General features: G+C 35.5%; 1 protein-coding gene across 1 annotated transcript in view; it reads right to left on the reverse strand.

The window, feature by feature from the left end:
* Positions 1-20,479, reverse strand: part of CAMKMT (calmodulin-lysine N-methyltransferase) — a 220,857-nt gene that overhangs the window by 193,729 nt on the left and 6,649 nt on the right. Inside the window, exons 2-3 of the mRNA XM_084285012.1 lie at positions 19,909-20,075; positions 11,440-11,504 (exon numbers count right to left, since the gene is read on the reverse strand). Of these exons, the coding sequence (XP_084141138.1) occupies positions 11,440-11,504; positions 19,909-20,075 (232 nt within the window). The remainder of the gene's footprint in view (positions 1-11,439; positions 11,505-19,908; positions 20,076-20,479) is intronic.

Here is a 20,479-nt window from a genome sequence, read left to right on the forward strand (position 1 = left end):
TTTCAAAATTGGAAGCAAGACACAGAAAAGAAGTGCCTTGTATAGAAACTGCTTGGCTACATTGTGTTATATTATTAGCTTATTCCAATGTCTTAGCGTGACCCTACACCAGGGTGCTGATTTATAAAATGGCTTAGGAGCATACATAATACTTTTTAGGTGTGTGAATAGGGGAATTTAATCAAACTAGGTACGTGCTTACAGTTACACATGCATAAAGCTGCTGATTTTTACATTCTAATGGCACATTTACAGGCAGATTGCAGAATTTTTTTTCCTTTTACATTCTCTCAAATGAGTGAGATCATGAGCTGATTACCCTATTTGAGCCCCTGTAGGCAAGCACATAAAAGCTCTTAGCCAATTCCCTTTGCTAATTCAGGTCCCCTGGTCTCACCTACTTTCATGAAACCAACTGGTGTGTGTTGTAACCAGTAGACTTTTGTCTAAAATCAAATAAACTCAACCTAAAATCTGCAGCTGCTATCTGTAAGGTTAAAATAAATAAATAAATAGAATCATAGAATATCCGAGTTGGAAGGATCCTACAAGTATCATTGAGTCCAACTCCTGGGTCCCCAAAGGACCATCCAAAAAAATCAGATCATTTGTCTGAGAGCAATGTCCAAATGCTTCTTGAACTCCATCAGGTTTGGTGCTGTGACCACTGCCCTGGGGAACCTGTTGCAGTGCTTGACCACCAGTGAAGAATCTTTTCCTGATACCCAGTCTGAGCCTCTCCTGTCGCAGCTTCAAGCCACTCCCTTGGGCCCCACCACTGCTCACCAGAGGGCAGGGATCAACATCTGCCTCTCCACTCCCCCTTGTGAGGAAGTTGTAGACACCCATGAGGTCTCCCCTCAGTCTCCTCTTCTCCAGGCTGAGCAATCCATGTGACTTCAGCCACTCCTCATATGTCTTCCCCTGTAGACCTTTTACCATCTTCTATCACCTTTGGATACTTTCTAACAGCTTTATATCTTTCTTATACCGTGGCACCCCAAACTGCAGGCAATACTTGAGGTGAGGCCACACCAGTGCAGAGCAGAGCAGGACAATCACCTCCCTTGACCAGCCAGCAATGCTGTGCCTGATGCACCTCAGGATACAGTAGGCCCTCCTGGCCACCAAGGCATTCTGCTGGCTCATGTTCAGCTTGCTGTCAAACAAAATACCTGGATCCCTTCCTGTGGGACTGCTCTCCAGCATCTTATCCCCCAGTCTGTCTGTATAACCAGGATTGCCCTTCCCAGGTGCAGAATCTGGCACTTGCTCTTGTTAAAGTTCATACTGTTGGTCATTGCCCTGCTCTCCCATTTGTCCAGATCTCCCTGGAAGGCCTCATAAATAAAAAGATTCCTTCTGTACTTTTTGATGGACACATTTAGGCATCTAAATAAACACGAGGATTTAAGGCTGTGAATCCATCAGGTTAGAAAATTACGCTCCAAAGAGATGAAGAGTTAATGACAACTTTTGGTATGCCACCTGTGGCATTTAAGGTGAAAAGGATCTCCTGAAAAAGTAATACTGCGTGATTTGATGAAGAGCAATCAATAAACCTACAAGTGGGAGAGGTTAGAAGTCAGGTCTGCTGGTAGTACTCAGTTTACTACCACTGTAAGTTTTCTCGGTTCTGTCTCTCATTCCATTAACATTTGTGTAACAAATCTGGAGGCGTATAGACATGAGCAAAGAGGCTTACTACTCGTTAAATGGATTGAATAGTTCGCATAGTGCAATATCCACCCTCTTCTGAGCTGATTTAAAACACACGAGAAGCACATAAATCAAGACAAAAAAATATGCCCTAAAGTATTGGAATTGGCTTACATCTAAAGCAAAACATAAAAAATGAAATTAAAAATAATATCTAGATAGTGAAATGCACGTTCGGCCAGCACTAGCATGGACTGAAACAGAGTAAATTTAATTCACATAGCACAGGTCACAGTTCAACAATAAACATCAATGGACAAGGAGTTAGCGTTAAAAGGTACATAAAGCTTAAATAAATCTCTTGTTTAGTTGTCAACCTGGCTGGCAGATTCCATTTCTCATATGCAAGAAACACAAACACATTTGAGTACCACCCTAACACATATTGCATTAGTTTACATTCCATCACATTTATGGAAAGATGGGTAATAGAGAGCATTAAGGTACAGAGTGTTACGATCCCATTCCAATTTTTGCTACACTGCCAATCATATCAAAAAATAAAACCAACAAACGTTACACATCTCAGTATAGCTTCTCCTTCAGAACTGGAATGCCAAAGATCTATAAGACAAAACTATGCATAGAAGCTTAGATAGAAAGCATCTGTAACACAAACGATTGAAACAATGGCTTTCAGGAAGTGAATGAAATCATAAGAAAGAAAATCAACAGGTGACTTTCAGCGTGGAAGACAATAACACATTCTATAATTACATATAAGGTGTCATTCAATTCATCCCCTCCCTCCTCTTCATAAAATCAAAAATTCTAAACCAATTTGTGTTTTTCATTCTTTTGTTGCATATTCCACATTAAAGTATAACAACAAAAAATAAATTACAAGATTCATTAAAATTACAATTAAGAAGTTAAATAATAAGCATTCACCAAAGATAAAAGGCTTCAATATAGGGCAGAAGCAGGAGATGTCTTACATCAAAATTTTAGAAAGCCTTTTGACAATTTCTTGTGGAATAAATAAATAAATAAATAAAATTTTGTTAAGCAGAGCTGATTGAGAAAGCTGACTCTACTTTAGAAAATAATTCCCAACACTTTACTTTAGAAGTCAGTGATTTTATCAAGTGGAGATTACATAAATGTCTATACTAGGTTGTGCTCTTTCTAGGCAATGGAAGAAATATGCTTATTAAATTAGCAATCTATCAACTTAGGAAGTCCAGTATGCTTATCAGGCTTCAGAGGATAAAAAATAATGAATTAGAATAAGTCTGGAAACAAAATTAAAAATTTAAGGGAATAAGTACCAGTTATTGCACTCAGGTAAGAACCATCAGCTATATAAACACACAACTGGGAATAACTGATCCCTTTTGGGGAGAATCAGGATCTTACAGCAGGTCAAAAGCTCAACAAGAGTCAACAAAGTCCTGCTGGTTTAAAAGAGGAAAACACAATATTGGGATTACAGGCTGTAAAACACAAAATCACCTGCTTTACTTAGCATTATGAAGGTCTCAGCTGGACTGTTGCACCCAGTTTTGACAAATACTCTTCAAGAAAGATACAAAACAGATGTTTAGATTGTAAAGAAAAGTCGGAATATAGCAAAAAAATGCAGCTCAGGAAAAAAATGACAGCATTTGGATTGCGTAATGTCAGAAAGGGAAGATATAGGCAAGGGCACGTGATGACTTAAAATACCTAAAAAGCTATTACAAAAGAAAATTTCATAAAGTACTTATTACACAGAGCCAATTAGCAAATATATATATATATAATAATTTTATGCTTTAATAAAAAGATTACCTTAGATACTTGGAGATAGAGGAGATACTTTCTAACTGCAAGGAGAGTATATGTGAAATCTCCATCACTAGAACCAGTGTTCTGTTTCTTAATCTAATGGGACAGTCACCCACGTCTTTCATAGATCTATTGAAAAACACAAGGCTATTTCTGGCAATTAGTGCAAATATGCAGTAGTTCACATACTCCTCATACATTTTCCATTTACCAAACTACTTGTATAAAGGGGCTCTTTTAATCCACCCAGTTTACCAAAAATTAATTCTTTGGATTTCTGGAATAATGCCTGAAAATACTTTGAAAAACTATGAATTTTATTTAACCATACTGAGACTAAATAAGACTATTTAATTTGTCAAACTAAGTACATGAATAATAGTTATACACTGGATTTTCAACTGGTCACTGCTATGTAGATCAGTTTTCACTAGTTTTCACTTTTCAGTCAGAACCACTGTCAGAAAAAAAAAATCAGATAGATGTGTTTTTCATCAAAGGTTTCAAATTCCAGAAACTTTGTATTCAAAATAGGTTTTTTTGAATGCAATTCTGTAAATCCACACTGAATTAAGTTGAAACATTTCACCCTAACCTTTTCAAAACAAGACACTGGAGTTCATGCATTTGAATGTGATTTTTTTTTTCAATGAAATACAGTGCAACTGTTTACAAGTTATCTAAAAACAAACCTTGAAACCAAACAAAAAAAGGTGCAAGTTATTTATATCATTTCAGCTACATTTGTAGAGAACAAATGAAGAATAGGGACTGTCCTTGTCACCTCCATACTACAGCCACCGATGAGTCTGTATCTCAATACAGAGAAGCGTCCAATCACCTGTGTAAGGAAGGTACATCAGCAACTTTGTGTGGTAACGTACAGTAGTTATCTACCCAAGGATGTACTCCAAACATAGCATGCCTTGAACATATTCTGCTCCTTGTGTCTGTAGTTTTGTGAACACCAGCACTGAAATCACGTCTAGAACATGGCAAGTAAAAGGACTGGTGAAAGCAAAAAAGACGTATACTAAGAAACGCCTATGTTCCAACCAAACCACAACAACCTACTGCACAGCAAGCTAAATGAAACCAATTTACAACTATTTATTTAAATAATGCTAAAATTTGAATTTTTAAAGAGTAAACTACAATGCATTAAAAGAGTATGTTTAATTATTAACATTGCACATCTAAAGAGATACTTACCATTGCTATCCTACTCTATCTCAATTAAAAATGTGATTAAGATAAGTTATCTAACATAAAAGTAAAACCCCTGAAATCAATTAAAATAATTCATACACTTCTCCTTCTACCAATCTAATTAAAGATGTTATAACCCATCTTCAACTTCTTTTAATTAATTTAAACTGAAAGATCCAACTTGTCATGATAATTCATTTAGCATACATGGAATACTTTCAAAATGCTTCAGATTACAGAAGGTCAACACCAGCAAGTAAAGGCAGACTGTGCCAACAATTTTTCTAAAGACTAAGACAACAGATCTGATGCAAAAACCCATCTAAGACAAAATCAGGGTGCCAAGGCAGAAAACATTGCTCAGCAACACAGAAAAGCAACTGAGGTTTCCCTAATACATCCTTATTTTTTACCAAAAGGCTTTCATGGGAATATCCTGAACAGGTGAACCAGTCATTATGAAAGATTCAAGTTGACCAAGGAAGAAACAGGGTACTCAGAAGAGCTCAGTGGGGCTTCTTCACCTCCTATTTCTCCAAGCTGCTTATATGCATAGGAACAGAGTGAGATGATGCTGGAATATGTTGTAGGAAAAAAAAAAAAAAAAAAAAAAAAGTATTTTTAAAAAAAACAGATCCCTGGTGACAGTTCTGATTTTTCTTTTCTCAAATAGGCACCTCATACACAGAAGATTTTAATGACTGGGGAAAAGAAGAGGATTGCAGGACAGTACCTAAAACAGACAAATCATTGACATTCCAAACGGGAACAGTTTCGTAAAAATAACACTGGTAGCAAGAGTAATTTAAAAGGTACCTGCTTCTCCCCATATACTTATCTTCTGCTCCATTCCATAGGCTTTATGCCAGTTATGTCAATGTGACTGCTTGGGATGATGCTGTAACCTGAACCAGTGAAGTGAATTGGATGGGGGATGGGAGGGAGGAAACAGCTGTTTTTTCTTAACCCTGATCACGAAATGTTTTATTTAAAAGGAAGCAGCATAGTGAATAGTAAATTGTAGGTATCATAAATACAATATTTCATTCAAAACGACATGTATCGTTGTTATCCAAACCTTCTTCCAGTCAATTTATTTTTTGCTGAAGACTTTTTCAAGAGGGTGTGAGATTCTGACATGGTAAACAATATCAAACTGCCACACAGATGGAACGAGAGAAGACTCAGAAGACGAGTGGCAGTATCTCGAGGTGAGAATATCTAGTGAGGCATAGAGAGGCAGGAAGCATATCCAAGTCAGTATGCTTTTCACCACAGAAAACAAGAAGTTTCCTCTTGGGAAGGAAGAGAAAAAAAAAAAAAACACCACACACACAGAAAGAAAATTTCCATAGCAGCACCTGAAAAATGCATTCTGCTCCCTTGTTGAGTCTAAGTAATGTTACATGAAATACAGGAGCACCTCTACTGTGATAGAAGATGCCATCCTATGCTTTTCCCTAGGTAGCTTGATGGCATCTTTCCTTCCAGGCATGATAAATCAGTAGCTGCCAGAATATCTCCATAGAGGAGTTCAAATATCTTTGAGTTACCCTGTGAGAGCTGCGAAGACCCAAGTAGGTCTCTGAACACATTCTCATACACTGCTGCTGGGAAACACGACACCCTTTATTGCTAGATATTTGAGAAGAAAGAAGGAAAAAATCTTTAAAAGCAATTTTTTAGTTAGATAAAAGTTTTTTGAACAAGAAGTTACACAGCATTTTTAATTAAACATAGCTTTAAAATGAATATGACCTGAAAGAAAGGAAAAAAAATAAAAAGAAGAAAACTAGAATGAGAAAATTCATTTTGTTCAATGTTTCCCTGAGATTTATTTTAAAAAAGGGGACTTAAAATTAAAATCTTTTTTCCTTGTTTCCTTGTTATTTTCTTGAAAAATATGCTATGTAGGGACAGAACTCTTCTCCAATTTAGACAGCATGTTCAAAAATCCAAATTCCTCCAACATAAACCTTTTTCTTTCTGAAACTGAAATTTCTAAATGTAAAGCTAGTACAAACAAAAACAGTTCAGAAGATGGTGAGTAGGTGTTTTGTAATAAAAGCTATATCCAGACACTGTTTTCAGCAAACTGCAACATGTTCCTAAAGAAAAATACTTTTTTTTTTTTAATTTTAAAAAAGTGAATATGTAAGTCTGTATTTTTTCTTGATTTCATATCGTCTTCCTGGTGTTCCTGCATATACAGAGGCAAGAGAATTTAAATCTATCCTGTTCCCATCCCCCCAAAATTGAGAGCTTGTCTTCACAGGATCTATTTGATCCGGAACAGCAACTTTGGAATAAGTATTGGGATAGTTCTGTAACTGCAGCACCCTCTGCTGCTTTTTTAGTTCCAAAACATGTAAGTCTACACTCCACTAAGTAGAAAATGAAATGAGTATGTATTGAACATGTTTCTTGCAATGGTTACATTATTAACTAATGCTATGTGTAGTTTATAAGAATATTTTTTTTACTATTCCAAATGGTATAAAATTGCAAGTGTATATATACTACATGAGCACTCTGGAATATCTTGTTTCTGGGTTGACATCAGGTAGATACTAGACAAAAACTCCAAACTATGTTTTATTTCACTGCTTAAAATTCTGCTTTACGGTCATTGTAGCTTTCTCAGACTTGTGGCAATTAGTAAAGAGGATTGTATTTTGACCCTTGATCATTTCACTTATAGCCTCTCAAATTACGTGTATAATTATACGAACATTTCTCCCACTAGAAAAGGACAGGGGAAAGTGATAATTGACAACAGCTCATTCTTGCAGAATTTCCTTTGCCTTTTGGACAGTCATTTGCAGAAGAGATTTTCTGCAAGGATGAGCATGGCATGTGGCTCCCCAAGCCAGCTGATGCTATCCCACAATGTCACCACTGAGCCTTCTGCCTGGGATCCATCAGTTCTTTTGAAGGAGTGTCTTATGACTAGAGATGGTCTCAGGATGTACCATTTTTTTAACAGATGGCATACTGTTGTCTAAAATGAACACACCAATCTCTTCCTCTGTCCTTGCCTTCTTTTCCTTGCTTCCTGTTCGTGCACAGAATTAAAGCTGAATGAAGTGCATTTAGCATTGCATCCTGTCTGTGTGGAGAATTCATTCAGTGTTTTCATGTGCAAACTGCTCTCTCACAAAAGATGAGCAGAAAAGATACCCAAAATTTTCACATGTTGTTTGGAAAAGTGATTTGTAGCGTGAATTTTTATTCATGGCAGCATTCCTACAATGAAAAGGCATCATTGGAAATATTTTTGAAAAAGACAGAATGTAAGGATACCAAGTTTGAACAACTTTGTGCAGAGGCAATTTCTGGAGTTAACACTTTGGAGACTCATAATACACCATTTACAGCTACTGCAGTTGGCTGCATTTTTGCCCTGAAGTCTTACTGGTGTAAGGCAGCACTGTCAGAAAGCAGTCACAAATACTCCTCAAAAGCTGCTTATTGATATTTTATATAATGCTGCCAGCTAGTGGCACATCTGGTACTGAGTTTGTGTGTACTGGGAGTGTAGAGAAAGTGGTATTGACTAGAATTTCCTCTACCACTCTTCTTTTGATAGGGTATGGTGATGTGGCCATAGGTAGAAAGATCAAAAAAAACAACAAAATTTTAATACAAGGTCCTTGGTTATTTGAAACAAATGATTTTGGTTTCAAATGTTGAAATAAGAATCATGTTTCAGTTTTTAGAAAATCGAATGTTTAACACAATTATTTAATGATCTAGGTTAGAGGTTTGCTAGAGGTTACTCTAGCAAAACATTATCTAGTACAGTAGCCAAAGCAAATACGCAAAACACTAAAATATTTAACTATTTTCTGATAACTCGGTCCAAATCATTTAAGTGAAGTTTAGTGCCCAGTAAGTTATGACTACACAGGGTACCCTAAAAGAACATTAAAGTTTGTAATTATTCGATAGGTCCTCTCACAGAGACACTGTTGATAGGACTGATAACATGCTCAGTACTGGATAGCTCCATTAGTACTAGGTGTTAGAAGATATGATTTAATAATGTTAAATGTAAAAAAAAAAAAAAAAAAAGATTTTTTTTTTAGGGTAGACTGTCATATGATAAAATTTGTAAATAACAATATAGCACTTTAAAAAAAATATCAACCTAGCTTTAGAAATATAAGAATTGTAGTTACTCTTAGAGATAAAAGGACAAATTCAATCAGGTACGATCCAAATTAAACAGCTCAGTAACTCATGAGTGGGAACTTTACTATGATGGTATGATATACACAGCAGTTCTGGCTTGAACACTGGGCACCTTTACTCCATAAAGGCAGTAGCAAGGAAGTATGATTAGTATACTCCAAGCCAGTATGCTGTCAAAATGCTGTCAGAAGATAACTATTTTAGCTACCCTAATAGAGTGTAATCAAAAGTGCTCAGTAAAACAGGCATAAATCAGTAATATGCACATCAATACAGAGTCACAGACATTTAAAAACAGGGAAGCAGTGAATTTTAAAATGACTTTGCAAACACTGCCTATAATAGCACAGCATGAACTCTCAAAGCAATACCAAATCCAAAGGGACAAATGTGAATCTTTGTGTATACAGAGAAACAGTAAGGAGAACTACTAATGTCGTATTACTTCTGTGTTAGACTGGTGTTGTGCCTATTAGAGTAGTAAGTCCTGTTCTACTATCTGCAATCAATAAGCAAGTAGCTGAAATACTGGAAAAGGTTAATAGAAGAGCCGACAGCACATCTAACAACAGAAAAGCATATCAAACTTTAGCACAGCAATTTATTTGTGTTATCAAAGAAATTTGTATAGATTGATCACAATCTAAGTACTTACACAAAGAACAAAGATTAAGAAAGCACATTACGGTGTTTAACAAAGTACAATATCTTGTTCCAGTATGTGGGTGTTAATGTTAAAGCACTTTTGACATTAAAAAAATAGGATTTTCTCTGCTGTTCAAACTAAATACTTGAGTATTTAATGAACAAAAGTATTTTTTTCTTTCCTCTCATTGCCCCCTTCACTGTCAAGATTGGACTTTTTTTTCTTATTTTTCCTTATATTTTTCTTTTCTTTTCTTTTCTTTTTTTTTTTAAATTGGGTAAAGCTTAAGAATAAATGTAAATGGTTACAAAAGTCTCTCTAGCATCCTATTCAGAGAATGTACAACATCAAATCTCTTCAAATGCCTCCTGTAATTTAAGCAAAGCATTTTCTTTCAGATCCTAAATGTCTTAAATTTAAATATTTTCATTATCTACCTCATGATGCCTACACCTATACCAGATGTCAGTCACAATTACAAATGTGAATCTTGTTTCTCAGCCCTCTTCATTTGGGATATTAGTATATTACTTACATAAATTTTTCATTCCAAAATCAGACAAAAGCATCCCTGTTTGGCAACAGTGAAAGAATGTATCCAAACACATTTTGTGGCAGAACCCTGCAACTACCTCCAATGTTGAGAGCTGAATGGAAGCTAGCAAATTTTAAAAGGAGAGCACATGATTTATGAGTATTTTTTTCCTTTGGAAGACAAAAGTTTCTTCAATAAATTGACCTTTTTCCTAATGAAAGCCCATGTTTATTGAAACAGCTTTGGAATACAAAGACTGGAGTTTTGAGATGAAATACTCATATTTCTGGACAGTTTTTATCTTATACCTTTGACAGGGATGAAGAGATAACTGCACTTTTCTTGAATAATTGGCAACCATAGAGACACACCCCAAGCTCCCCCCCCCCCCCGGTTTAATCCACAAGCTTGCTTGTTTGAAAACAACCAACCCTTCCTGAGAAATAAGGCAGAAATTACCAAATAAAAATTCAATGTATATCTGTGAATGTAAATTATATTTACATTAATTATACATAATTACTCACTACAAAAAATAGTTACTTATTTTAGCTTGGCTTCTTTCTTGTGATCTACCATAATTTTATAATTAAAGTCCATTAACAGCATAGAACACTTTATTAATAAGTATACTGAAGCAGAGCCATACTGGATCAGACTCTGAAGGTCCACTTAAGGCTCATCTTGTCTAAGATTAATGTGGTCAGTAGCTGATGCTTAGAAAAGAGCGCAAGATCAGGACAAACATATCATCCTACTGCCCCATTAATTTTCCTACTGTCCAGCAATTTCCGAACCGTAACTGATGCCTTTACACTCGATAGCCACAGGGAATTTTTCTTCCACAACTTTTCTCCTCTGCTTTTAGAACCCATGCAATATACTAGGAGCCAAAACGTTCTGTGGGGAGGAATTTCAGAACTTGATTAGGTGCTTTCTTTTGTTTTTCTGTCTGCCCTCTGTAAGCCAGAAGTATCATTGTATGTTTCCCATGCTCTCACAGCGTTCCTCAGATAACCACTGCTGGCCATTGGCCAAGACAAATCAACGGGCTAAACTAATTTTTTGTCCAACCCGGTTCAGCTGCTCTGATGCACTGAACTGCAGTCAGTGAACTTCCCACTGCAGTCACAGGACCAAAAACAACATGCACTGGGAAGATTTAAGGGTGTATGCACACAAACAACTGTGCTATATAAAACAATGCAAAGTGCTTAGGTAGGTAGTAGATGTGTGTATCTGGTCACGGTAAGGCTGTTTCTCAGGTAAATGAAATGGTTGCTGATGGCTCATACAATAATAATTTGTATTAGTACAGTTAGGCTTCTGTCAACATTGTACTGTATTTAAATAAACAATGACTTACAGACATTCCCTGTGTTGTCAAAGCTTGTAAGAACATCTTTAACATTTTGGAGTCCATCGTGAAATCTAGAAGAAAACAGAAACAGTGACTTACCAACATATAAACAATCAAAAAACAAACAAACAAAAAAAAAATTTCATAAAAAAAGGTTCACTGCACATGTCCATTTCTCACAAATGCCTTTCACAGACAACAAACAGGTACTACTGCAGCCACGTGGGGCACAACAGGGAGGCAATCAGTAGTCTTCAAAGTTCCACCACGGTCATTCATGAACTAAGAAAATGTTTCTCCAAAACTAATCTTTATCAAAATTAAAATATATCCAAACAGCATCAGTTTTGACATAGTTGTGGAAACCGCATATAGGAAAGGAAGAATTTTGGTAATGAGATTTCTTTGAAGAGGAAAAACAAAAGAATATTTTTGAACAGCAGCAGTACGCACATTCCTATTTTCTTCCACAAAAGTCAAGAACATTTCATTTAATTATGCGAACAATAAAAATGGTTAATGTGTTCAGTGAATTGCATTCTCTTTGGTTTTATATTTGTATAATTAAAGTAAAATATTCAAAACTGAGGAAATTAAATTATCGTATTATTATGAAATCATGTTGTTATGATCTTCACATATCACCTTCAAATTTTAGCACACAATGAGCAAATCACTCACAATTTGCAGAAGAAAAGTGCATTAAAGTTGAATGAATGTTTGCTTATGAAACATGTAAATGCTATAGACATGCTGGCTGGACTCACACAAACAAAAACAAAACCATAAAAATAAAAAAGAAGAAGAAACTAAAACTTTTTTTTTTTTTTTTTAACTGCTCCAAACCAATTTAGGGCCAAAACAAGCAAATAAAAATCAAGAAGTCTTACACTTTACAACAGTTAGATCACACAATTGTTTCATAAATGCACTTAGAGTTCTAAAAATAATTCAGCTAGGTAGTAAAACACAAAAACGCAGTCTTTTAATAAGATTTCACATATAGCTTCCAGGGCCATTTGGGATCATACCAGTTTTCAGCAATTTAAGAGTGGAAGAAATCCAGCACCTCTAACATTTTCAAATTTAATGCTCATTCTCTAAGCTTTTCATTCCTGAATATTAGTGTAAGAATGGGGGAAAAAAATCTAACATTTTTAAATATGAAACTCTACATTGCAAAAAGACATTTCTAACACATTAAATGACAAATTATGAGAAGTACAAAACATCAACTTGACTAATTCTTAAAAAAAGAAAGAAAGAAAGAAAGAAAGAAAGAAAGAAAGAAAGAAAGAAAGAAAGAAAGAAAGAAAGAAAGAAAGAAAGAAAGAAAGAAAGAAAGAAAGAAAGAAAGAAAGAAAGAAAGAAGGAAAAACAATAAAGCCAACAGAACCTGAAATGAGGTCATAAACAGGAGCAAGAAAAATGATTAAAGATATTACAAGCAACATTCACCTGTAGATCAGAGCTTTTCTCCCAGCTACCTAGAAGCAAGCCAAAAATACATTCCTAAACTGCACTAGAGGGTGGAAGTCTAAAAAAATTTTCCTAGCTTGCCTGGACAAAGAATTCACTTTTTCCTTCTTTTATTTTCCTTTGGCAAGTTTGTTTTCAATCAGATTAGCCAACTGATGCAACAGAGTTAATCCAAGGGAAGTGACAGGAGAGTGAACAGGATCAGTAGTCCTGCTAACTGCAGAGCTGCCCTTTGAACTGTCCCCTGCTGGCTCTTCAGCATCCTACTCACTCCATAACCACGCATACTTCTGACAAAGTCAGGGTCTCTCAGACAGCTGTGAATGTATTCTCTCTAAATGAATGTAAGACTGGGGGGCAAAGAAAAAGATTCAGGGAAAGCTAAAGAAATATATTAATCTTTGTTGACATATAGATTAGTCCTGGAACAATAAACTGATTTTTTTTTTAATATTATTATTTCTTTGTCTATATGTTTCATATATTAAAGAGATATCATAAAGTTTAAAAGTTAAGCAAGCAGAGGCAAGGAAGAACAACTTTTGATATACTTAACTTTCGTTAAAAATCTTCCTCTGACTATAAAACATTCTTTCCATGGTTAAACATCAATATACACAGACATTTCAAACACATTCCATTTATTATTCAGTGGCCAAAAGCTTGTGGCTTCCAAGCACAGACACAATACATCTTAATATTTGCTGTTTTGGCCAGTGGAGGCATTTTGCACGGGCCACCTGCAATATTCAAAGTCTCTTCCTCTCCGTCTGTGTCTTGACAGCCTCCTTCTTGCTTTCACAGATACCGTTCATGGCAAGCACATACGTGAGCCATAATTTAATGATGAGAATGATCCAGCTTTCCTCTGAGGGGCATCCTTCTCCTCAGTCCCACCCCACACTCATCCTGAAAGCAGTCAGGGTTTAACACCTGCTTCCTTTAGTCTGATCAGCTTATGAAACCTTCACTGAAGAAAAGCAGGGAGCAAGCTCAAACATCTAGGATGAGAGAAGTAGCCATTACCTCAGTAGTCACTTCTCATTTACTCCCAAAATCACACCTTGGGCAGGTCTTACACATATTACCATTATGGACTACTGTAAGACTGCTCCAAGTTAGTAACAATGAACCTTCCCAAGTTTTTCCATCACAAATGGGACTTGCAGCCTAAAAAGTACATGCACCTGTAAATAGAGGTAATCTCTAACTCCAAGTTCTGCCATAAATATCACACCACTTGGTACCATTCCTAAAAAACAGTTTCTAGGCTGGGATCCACTACTGCCACCCCAGCAGTTCTGTAGCTGCTGCTGCTTCGCCGCCTCATCCCATCAGCTGCTCCTCCTATATCTAACCAGGAAACTGTGATCTAATACACATCACATCTCTTTTCTATGAATGCCTGTCATAATCACAGCTTTCAACTGTACATCTCACAAGCTGTGCATGAAGCATTTGTAAATGCCATGTGCACCAAATTATGAAAGTCAAGAAAAGAAATCACAAGTGTTTGTGTTTTTTTTTTTTAATATGAAACTCTATTTTGCAAAAAGACATTTCTAACACATTAAATGAGCCCCCAAAACTCCCATAAGTTTCCACAGTTATCCCCAAATATAGAAGAACATCAGTATTGAGCACTTTGGAATATGCTATGAGCATTGTACAGTTCAAGCAAAAAAGTTCAAAGCTGTGGTTGCTGAGATCAACAAAACCTTTTGTACTTCAGACAAGCATAGGTGAGCATCACGGACAAAGAATTTCAGCTCAGGTTAATCTGATCTGCAGTGTTCTTATGATAAGTCTTCGAGGAACAGTATGCAAAAATTTATGTGGTGGAAACAGTAAGTCACAGAAGACAAATCAAAGGATGATGAACTAATTTAACTCATGTTTCTCCTGATATGAAGTAGCGCAAAATTCCTTGCTTTGGACTACGAATAAAGTTAAGTCACAGAGAGAGAGGGAAAGAAATATCTGTGAAGTATGTTAATGTTTCTTCCTCTCCAGTTCAGGAAGCACAAGTGGCAGACTTTTACATGTAGGTGTAGGCAGTAGAATGAAGATAATCAATTCTTCAAAAGCTCCCTATAAATGTACGCTTTCCATCTAATCAGTATGAAACAAAACTTTTTTCTTCCTTTATATTATTCGTCAACAGAATTAGGAAAAATAATATGAAACTTAAACAAAATTACAAACATTAAGTAGACCCCATATAATAGCTGGGGGGGGGGGGAGGGGATAGCAATACGTCACCATCTATTATTAACTGGGATACAAAGCAAAGCTACAATACTTGTGGAAAAGGAAAGACAGGATAAGGATAAAATAGTTATTGCTAAGGGTACTTTACAAAAAAGGTTGCATGGTCACACCATCAATTGTCACTGCAGTCCAGTTAAGAGACTCAGAACTATATACAAACTTAGTTATTTAATTCGCTGCTTTTTCTGTGCCAGTGTATAGAAAAACAAGACAAATTCCTCTTTCACTCCAGTTCAAGATCTCAGTTTAATAGGGTAAAAATAATCAAAACAACAGCTTCTTTATCTACAAATTCTTTTTACAAATACACAAGTATTAGGCAGTATGAAGGAACAGTCTTAACTCAATCAGGGATAGAAGTATGTTGCAAATGAATTACTCTCTTTCCTCAATTTCTTCCTGCTGCAACCAAGCATTTATGCTGCTAAATGCATACACTGTCTCTTAGTATGCAATATATGGAACAAGCAATTTTATCATATCTTCACAAAGTGTCCTTAAGGGGTAGGCAATATTCCTTGAAATCTGTTTATCTCTAAAAAAAAAAAAAAAAAAAAAAACACCTATCCATTAAAATTTCAAAATGTTTGTAGCAGAAATAACCTACAGGAATATCCAATGGAATTCAGTCCTAAACCATCTTCTAACATATCACTTGCCACAGACAAACAACATGCTTCTCATTACTAAACCAAAGGTCTAGAATAATCTAATAATTTCTTTCTTTTTTTTATCATATTCAGAATAAAGGCATGACATCTTGCAAAGAACACTTTACACTCTTTACAAAGATTTAAACCTTCCTGTAAGCCACTGGCATTGTTCTTCTCAGTTCTGCATTTTAGTAGTTGAAATACCAAATTACTGATCAATGGAAAATATTTTACCACAAAAACAACTTATTTTTTCTCTGATTGCTTAAAATAAGCCTACAATTTTAAAGTAAATCCATATCCTGAAATAGAAAATTTAAAAAGATATTGACTGCTCATTTTTTAAACTCTAATAAAAGAACAATTTTCCTGTCTAAAAGACAGACAGCATTGCCACAGTTAGACACTACATCTTTATGATCTGTAATCATTTCATTGCTATAACTATTTGTACAAAATTTAAATTTAGAAGCACATTCGTGACTTAGAATAGAAGGGTTTATATATGCAAGGTTAAATAAACAAAACACGTTAAAATAATTCTAATTACTTATATCTTCCTATCACCAAGAAAACAATTATTTAGTACATGCACAGTTTTTGAACGGAAAAGTAAAATACTCCCAGTTAAGAAGAACTTAAAACTTTATGTTTCTCTTCCAGCTTCATTTTTGACTAAAAACATATTTCTCATAAAGAAAAGATTCATAAGAGTAGATAATATCTGTGATGAAAGATAACTTTTTCCACCTCACGCTTGCAACAAACGTCCCTCAAAATGGCCTTTTTGTTTTTCATCTTCAGCCTACATTACCTTAGTTTATTCTATCCAAATCTGAATGTGAAAAATGCAGCAAGATTCCAGCTTGGACTGAAGATGAGTAAATTCTCCATGCTAGACTGCCATAAACATTCAGCCTGATGCCCAGTCTGACTTCCTATCAGCTAAGGGATTTATTTCTTAACTAACATTAATTGCAAACAACACCAAGCAATGCCATATACATGTATGTAGCCACCCAACTCGTATCATCAAGGCATGGATGTAACATGTAAGTGTATCATTACAACATACTTAGTCAACAACAAAATCTAGTCAATCACATAAATCCAGCTTAATTTTTTTAAGCAAAATTTGCCTTATATTGGGTGCTTCTGGCTTCCTGCTTTAGAAGACTTCTTACAAAAATGATTCTAAAATGAACTAGTGACAGAAAAGCACGGCATAAGAGAAAGGTGAATCCAATCTGAATTTGGATAGAAAAATATCATCTCATTAAAACAAGCTGTTCTGAGAAATTCAGAAAGTCACGCACATGACTTGTAGCTCCGATTGAAGCTTTTATTTGCCTAACAAACTGATCCCAAAGTCCCTCTAGAACAGTAATTCCAGCTAGGTCATAGCATATCTGAATACACAATTTGATCAGTTTTGATAGCCCTTGAACTGATATAGCTTGACCTTTAGACTTTTTGCCAAAAGCCACTACCAACCTTATGAACTTTCTAAAGTATTTAGTCTTGTCAAGATATTAGTTGACAACCCTTTTAACATCCAACATATGAAATAAGCTTTCCCAAGAAGATGTTAATGCATGAGGAAAACATATGTAGATGAAAATTCTAAAGCACTTCTGTCAAGATCTTAGAGGGGTCATAGCAACATTTTTTTCCTGACAAAAAGATGTATGAAAAGGTTCTCCTACTCAGACACCCTGTTCTGGATTTACCTGACCGATGTTCTTGTTATCGTTAATTATATGGTAATAAAACATTCTTGTATCTTCTTTAAATTGTTTCTATTAATGAAAATTTTAATTAACATTTTGCCAATAGGAGGAGAAAAAAATGAATGAAAACCTGTCAGACACGCAGAGGATCCTTAGGTTTCCAAGATACATTTAGTTCTCAAAAATCCAAGAATGCTGACTCCAACATTTATCTTCTAGACACATCAGTTTCAGCAAGGAGAACTGTTAATCTGTTATGTATGTTGAACTGTTTTGTTTACCTTCTTAAATTATATGCTTTTGCAGAAGCATTGAAGAAACTTTATTTGATACAGACTAACGGTAAACTGGATTTTGTTGCAGCTATTTATGCTTTAGCAAAATACACAGTGAGCATTTCTTTCTTTCTTCACCACCCTTCAATATTTTGAAATAGTAAGTATATGCTATCCATTATCACTGGTTCAATATATAGAGAAAACATTTTAATACAGAAGTGTAAGAGTACATAATTTCTGAACAGCATTCCTAAACGATCACTATGATTACCATTTTTAGAGACTGAGCATCCTCTAGAAATGAATAAAATATAAGCAAAAAATAAAAACATGGATCTCCAGCAGGAAACAATTTTCCTATTATCCTCAGTATACATTTTTTAAAACCAAATGTGACCTTGCTCCAGCACAGAAACTGTGCATTCCTATTGGCAAAGATCAGACAAATACAAAAAGTAAAAATAAAATCCCTGTACTTAGTAATACAGTGTACATTGATCACCAACAATAAAGCCATATATAAACAAACATGCTGTTTGCAATCTACAACTTGAGCTGTGTCCTATCATCAATGAAGGTACTCTTAGTCAAAAAAAAAAAAAAAAAAAAAAAAAAAGATGACATGGGAAGTGATGGAAACAGAATTGCGCAGATATCACATATGACAGCAAGATCAGCCTGACATTCTCTCCATTTTTGTAGTGCCAGCACAGCAGAACCTTAGCTTGCCTTCTATCTTAAAATTCCTGTAAACGGTAAATCAAGAAATGACACTGAGTGTTGCACATCATGGCAGTGAACTACGGAGACTGAATGAAGAAGTTAAAGACCACAGCCTAAAGGACTGCAGACTTGCTCAGCCTAAATTCTACCAAACCTTTCCTACTACCAGCGTGCCTCTAAAGACCTAAAACCAGGGAACACAGAGACTGCACAAAGAGGTTAGGTAGACGGTGAGCATCTGGCTGAATCCCTAGCATTACCCGACAGTTCACTGCAAAAGTCCATCTGCAGAAAAAACACTGTACCTAGTTCTCTTAAAACTAGGCAGTACTTTCAAATTGAAAGGTTTTCTTTTGAAGACTTTCCACATGTGTAAGCATGGAAAAATGGAATATTAAATTTTTGTAAAACTTTAAACAATTTCAGATGTGACTTCACACCCAGCTGCAAATTTAAGACAACCTGCATGCAGAGTTGGTTTGTCTGTGCCTGTTTTTTGTTTATAGACTTGCAAAAGTGTTAGAGCTAATGGTGGTCACTTGTTGGTGTCAAATCTTAGTTTCTATGACTGATTTTAATTTAAAGGTCCCAATTAAATTAAATTTTCCACGAGTCAGGCTCTCCGGAACATCCTTTACTGTGCACAGAATGCAAAACCCTACATAATCAGCAGGGCTAATCTGAAACTGCAGAACGAAGTATTGATTCAGGGATGCTTAAGCTACTGTTGAGGCAAAAGCAAGTTATAGATATGTACAGGACTGAACACAGAAAAGGAGACAAAAGCAAAAGAGAAGAAAAACATAATAATGAATGCACAGCTATAAAATGCTAAGGCTACTAGAACTCACACTTCCTTCAGATTCTTTTTGTTGGTGTTCTGTGTGTTACTTTTTAATACAAACCTCTTCATTTTTCTATCTGCTCTGACATAAAACATATTTTTTCATTACATATAAACACTTTCTGTAGAAAGAGGAATTCTTATATTCTTTTGTTTTACCAATTGGCTTCCAAATGATCACCGAGTTTTACCAAAACTAGATCGCTACCAAAATATTAAATATGTGTCTGTATTTGCATTCTGTTACAGGTATAATCACCAGAATTTATGTCAAGCTCTGGCAGTTCAGTGAAATTTACTGGGAAAAAAAGAAAACAAACAACAACAAAAAAACAGGCAACCTGCTTACTGCAACAAAAAACTAAAAATAACATCTAACAGTTTATTTGTAAACTATGCTCTAGTTATAAAAAAAACCTGGTAAAATGACAAATGAGTTTTATATTCAAGTCTTGTATATGATCTTAAGAGGTACTTAAAACTTAAATGATGGTTACCTTAAGGACACGCTATACTCAGGATAAAAGACACTTTTATACTGAACCCAGGTCCCAGTCTCCTCTTCAGTATTCTGGTCGTCTACTGAAAAGAGATTGAATGATGCGAACCTTCTCACAGACACTTGTTGGAGATGCACATCTTTCAAGTGCTTTTTCTTCAGAACCTTTGAAATGAAGAACAAATTAAACATTAAGAACAAAACTTTCAAGTAAAGAACAAACACAGGCTTATTTAACTGAACAGGCAAGTCTGGCATCAACCATAATAGCCACACTGTTAGCTAATAGCTATGAGTAACTCGTCCAAGTATGTCAAGCCTGAGAAAAATAACAGTGGTATTCATGATAGGGGTCAAGAGAATGGTCTATGAATGTATTACGTCTCAAGAACTGTAAAGCAAATGTACTGTGTTCACAAATAAACAAAGTTGTTTTTTTAACTCCCACTCCAGCAAACCCATGCCAGAATTGGAGAGGCACACTGAGCCCTCTCCTCTCCACACATCATCACCACAATGAAACTATCACAGACCAAGCTGTGCTCTCACTGAGGCAATTTCTGTGCCAC

The sequence above is a fragment of the Netta rufina genome (assembly GCF_964035555.1).
Source record: "Netta rufina genome assembly, chromosome: 3".
In the NCBI taxonomy this organism is placed as follows: domain Eukaryota; kingdom Metazoa; phylum Chordata; class Aves; order Anseriformes; family Anatidae; genus Netta; species Netta rufina.